Source organism: Prunus dulcis, chromosome 7, assembly GCF_902201215.1.
Source record: "Prunus dulcis chromosome 7, ALMONDv2, whole genome shotgun sequence".
Taxonomy (NCBI): Eukaryota; Viridiplantae; Streptophyta; class Magnoliopsida; order Rosales; family Rosaceae; genus Prunus; species Prunus dulcis.
This window is the reverse complement of record NC_047656.1, coordinates 8,410,370-8,415,570: the sequence shown is the minus strand read 5'-3', so window position 1 is coordinate 8,415,570 and position 5,201 is coordinate 8,410,370. Positions and strand designations below refer to the sequence as shown.

Here is a 5,201-nt window from a genome sequence, read left to right as displayed (position 1 = left end):
CCGATGCTCAGGGAGCTGTTGACCTTGAACCCAACCGTATCTGAATTGCCTAGCCATCTCGACCCTGATCTGCTTGGTGTTGGCTTGATACTCCTCGTCCGTATTGCGTGCAACATCCACCAGTTCTTGCTTAAGGCGGTCAACCTCTATCAGTACAGTGCTTTGGCCGCTTCTTTGTCATAAAGTACTGACTACGCTTGCCAATAAATACCCTAAATTTCTCACACTCCATCCAGCCATATCACATTATCCAAATCATGAAGCACATGAGTGACATCTTTTGATTTTCTTTTTTTCTTTTCTTTTGTTGTTGTTTCTTTTTACAAAGAACGTGGAAGGAGGGCTAGGCAGAGAGGGTTGCATTCTGACCATCAAAAAGTAATCCAGAAAAGAAAAAACCCAGCACCCCAAGTTCATTATGCAGAAATGAGCTTGTTACCATAAACCAACCCAATCCATAATGCCTTAAGATTAATGAGAAAAGAAGGTATCCATTCTGAATTTGAACAAACCTATTAACTAAGCAACCCCAAGCTATGCCCATTCAAAACCAAAATAAAAGGCAGAGGAAGTAAAAGTCAGAAATGAAGCATTGAACCCCTAAATCAACCTCAAACATAGAAATCATAAGAATTTGAACCTCAAAGCAGCTATAGAATCCCACTATAAAGTCTGGTATCAGTTTATAAATACCATTTTCAGAGTGCCAAGCAAGCTAATTTGATCCATATGTGACGTTTAAGTAAATCCCCCCAACAAGAAACTCATCCAAACACATAACAGAAATTGTTAAGGAGAGTTATAAATGAACAGAAGAATGAACAGAACTAAGAAGGAACTAAGAACTAAGAAGGAATGAACGGAAGAATGATTTGAAGGAAAATCAGAAACTGATGACGGCTTCAATTAAAAAACGTTGCAAGTGTGCAACTACCAACAACAATGGAATCTAGAGAGTTCCTTAAATTGAAAGGTACAAATCTGAATGAATAGTAAAAAAGCCTTGCACTACATTTACATGGATGCTGCAGCTGCAACACCTGGAATTGTGTGAAGCCCTTTAGTGTTAGTTGCAGCGAGCCTGCCACGTCCAATCCCACCGCTCCGCTGGTTATGGTCATCAGAGTCTCTCTTTCTCCCACTCAATCTCCTCCTGGCAGCTTCATCCACATCAAAACTCAGCGGAGTTATTCTGTGATTGGGACCCTCCTCTCTGGTGTTGGATCTTGAGGTCCAGCTATCGGTGGAATCAGCTGAATTTGGTTCCCACGAAGAAGAAGACAAGCCCCAGTGATGCTGTTGAGAATGAGAAGTGCCACTCACAAAGCTGTTGCTGCCAGAAGATTCTTGGTCCTCCATATCTAGTAGGGCCCCTCCTTCCAATGCACCAGTGCCCCTTCTCACTGTCACATACTTGTGGAAGCTTGGTTCCATTAGATCATCATTGACAACTACCTCAGACTCCACAAAAGGGTCTTTGGGCTGATCTGCTATGCTCTTCCCAACAACATTATAATTAGTATTCAGTGAACAATTGTAGCCGGAACCAGAAGTAGTTTTCTTGTTTATTTGATCTGTAGGGGTGCTTTTCGTTGCAGAGTTGAGGTCGGCAACTGCTTCTAGGATGGAGCAAGCCTTGGTTACACACGGAGGGACTGAGACTACATTAGGGGTGTTCTGCTGGTGGAAATTATGTATGTCTTGGAGCAATAATGAAGTATATAAAGACGGCGCAGCAGGATTCGAAAGGGTGGCTGTTTCAGGATCGAAGTCTAGGTCTCTGGATAGCCTAGAGGACCTGCTTCTTGTTAATGTTTGGGGTTTCCCTTGTGGCTGTCCCTTAGCCTCTTCCGCTGGAACATTCTGCTGCCTTTCCTTTGATGAGCAGTTTGCACTCATAGCCTTGTTGCTGTCCATTGTACTTGTGCCGCTGGTTATGTAGTTAACACCATGGGGAACGGTTCTGTTATTGTTAATTTCGAGATTCGGTTTTTGCATTGGCGCCTGCAAGACGATTAATCAAGCTTGAGAAAACAAGTTCATAGCATAGTCTGTTAATATCTTGGTAGTATAAGAGGCTAGCAAATCCTAAGTCAGCTTAATTATCTAAACTCTATGATATAAACATAATGATAAATAACCAATACAATTGAAACCTCTCTCAAATTCTCCCTTCCTATTCTTGTCTCTCATTTAGTCTAATATACTCTAGATCTATGATAATGGTAGAGACGTTTGCATATAATACAGTGGAAAAGATAATGGAGGAAATGACTAGAAGTTAAGCTTACCGGATTCATTAGATTGGTGGGTTCCTTGACAGGAATGTCCTCTTCATTCTGGATTTCCCTTTTGGTTCTGTTGTTGGTATGCGCTTGTTGATAGGCAAGGGAGTTAGGATCAATCTCAGCCAATGGGTTCCTTCTGTAGGGCGATTGCTCTGCTTTTCTTGAAGAGCTGCGGCTAAGTGAAGGTTGTTGTTGCTGCTGCTGACCCTCATTGGGAGCCCCTCTAGCATTTGCTCTAGCAGGAGATTGAGCACGGGGAGATCCAACATTTCTCTTCACCGAAACCCGCTTGATGGTAGCTGCAGATTCTCCATTGTTAATGTGGGTTGTCTTCTCCATCGTCGCCACGGAAGAAATGGCGGCAGCAGGGACCGAAACCATCTTTCCTGGCCTGTTATTCCCATTGGCATTGGCATTAGCATTAGAAGAAGAAGAAGCAGAGGGGTTTTGTTGGGAAGATGAGCGCTTGCTCGGGGATCGACTAGTTCGTCTCTCTCTGCTGCTGGATCGCTGCTGCTGCTGCTGCTGGTTTCTTTCTCTGCTTGGAGTTCTCCTCCTCCTCCTCCCTTGAGAAGAAGGAGAAGAAGGCCTTGACCTCGAGGACTGGCGGTGGCGATGGATTTTGTCCGCTGCAGACATCCCATCAGCATCAGCATCCTCATGACAAATTTCATTGACATTGACATGACCATCTACAGCATCAAAGTCATAGCTCCTCTTCGAACCAGAATACCTTCGATTGTGCCCAGAAGAGTTGCTGCGGCTGAGCCTTCCACACTGTAGAAGAATGGCGTCCAGTTCTTCTTTGTTGCAGCTCTGTGTCCTCACCCGCTTCACAACCTTGTCAACGTCATCCACCAATTCATTGCAAGTGCCAGTCTTGGTGGTACTATTTGCAATCTGAGGTGTAGGAGGAGAAGCAGAAGCAGAGGCAGCAGCAACATCAGCCCCCCCATCTGATACTGATGGTTGTTGTTGGATTTGATTTTGGGGAAGTGGGCTTTTTCCGCAATCTCTGTCTCCTCTACCGTCGTGGCTCTTGCGGTGTTTGATGATGAATACCTCCTTCTTCACTTGGACTTGGGTTTCTTGATCTTCTTTTTCTTCTTCAATTTGTTCTTGTTTTCGTTCTGGCTTCTTCGCCTTCATTTCAACCCGACCTGGCTCTGCTACTACCGAAACCGATTTGGGCTTGTTCTTGTTATCATTTGGATCTTCACCCACTACATAGCCATAACCAGTAGCAGCAGGGGGAGGAAGAGGAAGAGGAAGAGGAAGAGGAGAGGAGCTCCTCTTCTTCTTGCTAAAACAAGTACCCATGGAGAATGAGCTTGTGGGTATCTGGGGTTCAAGCCTAAACTCAACCAACAGAGAACAGAAATTGATGTTTTGATGTCGAAAGATTGAAAATTTAATCTAATCTAATCTGGGTAAATCAAATCACACAAGAAGAAACAACCCAATATTGGATGAAAATCCTAAAGAGAAAACGGCAAGACAAAGAAAGGTGGGGTTTTGAATTATATTAGAAGAGATGAGGCTAAGGGAAAGACTTGGTGATGGTGGTCCTTTGTCTTTGCTCGAGACAATTTCAAAATGGTTTCTCTGTGGCTTTAGCCGTTGGGGATTTCATCTATCTTACCATTTAATTTAATCCAGAGGGGGAGAGAGAGAGAGAGAGAGAGAGAGAAAAGGACAGAGAATTTGAAATGAGTATGTTTTGCCATTCCACTAAAAGCGACTGAGCTCCTCACTCTCTGCTTATTTTCTATTTTCCCTTTTTACCACTCCCTCTGTCAACAAAATAATGCATAGCAAAACTCCATGAAAAAAAGTGATGCATTTCATCAAAAAATTACTTTCATGCAGAAAATCCGTAGACATAGAGGTAGTTTGCAGAGGAAACAAAGGCCAAAAACAAAACAAAAACCCAAAAGAGTTTTTATGTCTTATTATAATGTCAAAAATTCACAGAAAATGCCCAAACATCAAGAACAGAAGTCAAGGGATGAGATGGGTTTTTTTAGCCAAGAATCTGTTGTACAAATATTCCCCAGCTCGGTTTGGTGTTATCCGATCTGCACAAGGGCAGAAACGGAAATTAACAAAAATGCTTCAGCTCCCTTGAAAACCCAAAACCACGTGTCAGGCTAGTCGCGCGAATAGCAAACGCCATTTGAAATACTGAGATGCGGACGGGCGGGCGGGATGGCTAATTTGAAAAAATAGAGCCGTTAGATGCGGAGAGAACCGTTGGATGGAATTTTTCCGGCCCTACTGATTAATGAACACCCACGGACCCGCCACCACCACCAATTTTTTACTCGCTATATATATATTTATATTTTTTTTTTGTCTATATATATATTTTTCTTTTTTTCTTTTTTTTTATTTATAAGAATATATATATTTCTTTGCTAGCTTAATAATGAAAGAGATCGTAACTCATGAGACAACTTTTATAACTTACAAACATTTATATAGGCTCTCTCTACTTTCTTTTTTTGATTCCAAACTATGATGCTTTTGATATCTTTTTACAATTCAATAAATAAATTATAATAAAAAAAACTCTTTTCAGTTTTTGCAATGATCTTATCATGTATCATTTCTATTACATTTAGTGTCTGATGTATTATTTCTTGTAATAATTTGAGACACTCGTAACACTACCTTTTCATAATGTAAGTTACTAATTATATATATATATATTCTTTAACAATTTTTTATACTTTAAAAAGTTACATATTGCTAAGGAGAAGAAAACAGAAATTAACAACTTCATTACAAAATAAGAAAATATAAATATGTTTAATTTTGAAAGTAAAAGCAATCTTTTAAATCAAGTATACATAATGCATTCAAATCCAAGCCACAAATCGAGGCCACACGTTTGGTGGTTTGGACAAGACT

The 5,201-nt window shown here is 41.1% G+C and overlaps 1 protein-coding gene across 1 annotated transcript; it reads right to left on the bottom strand.

Annotated features, from left to right (window-relative positions):
• Positions 1-871: 871 nt before the first annotated feature.
• LOC117636092 (uncharacterized protein At1g65710-like) lies at positions 872-3,943 on the bottom strand. Its single transcript, XM_034370545.1, has 2 exons — positions 2,292-3,943; positions 872-2,004 (listed from the first exon to the last, which is right to left on the bottom strand). The coding sequence occupies exons 1-2, from the start codon at positions 3,606-3,608 to the stop codon at positions 1,015-1,017; spliced, it is 2,307 nt and encodes a 768-aa protein (XP_034226436.1). The 5' UTR covers positions 3,609-3,943; the 3' UTR covers positions 872-1,014.
• Positions 3,944-5,201: the final 1,258 nt, after the last annotated feature.

What these genes read in the sequence shown, in the direction of transcription:
- LOC117636092 (XM_034370545.1), bottom strand. Translation starts at nt 3,608, where the DNA reads ATGGGTACTTGTTTTAGCAAGAAGAAGAGGAGCTCCTCTCCTCTTCCT. An exon ending in CCACCAATCTAATGAATCCG is followed by an intron (nt 2,005 to 2,291) that starts GTAAGCTTAACT and finishes ATCGTCTTGCAG; the next exon opens with GCGCCAATGCAAAAACCGAA.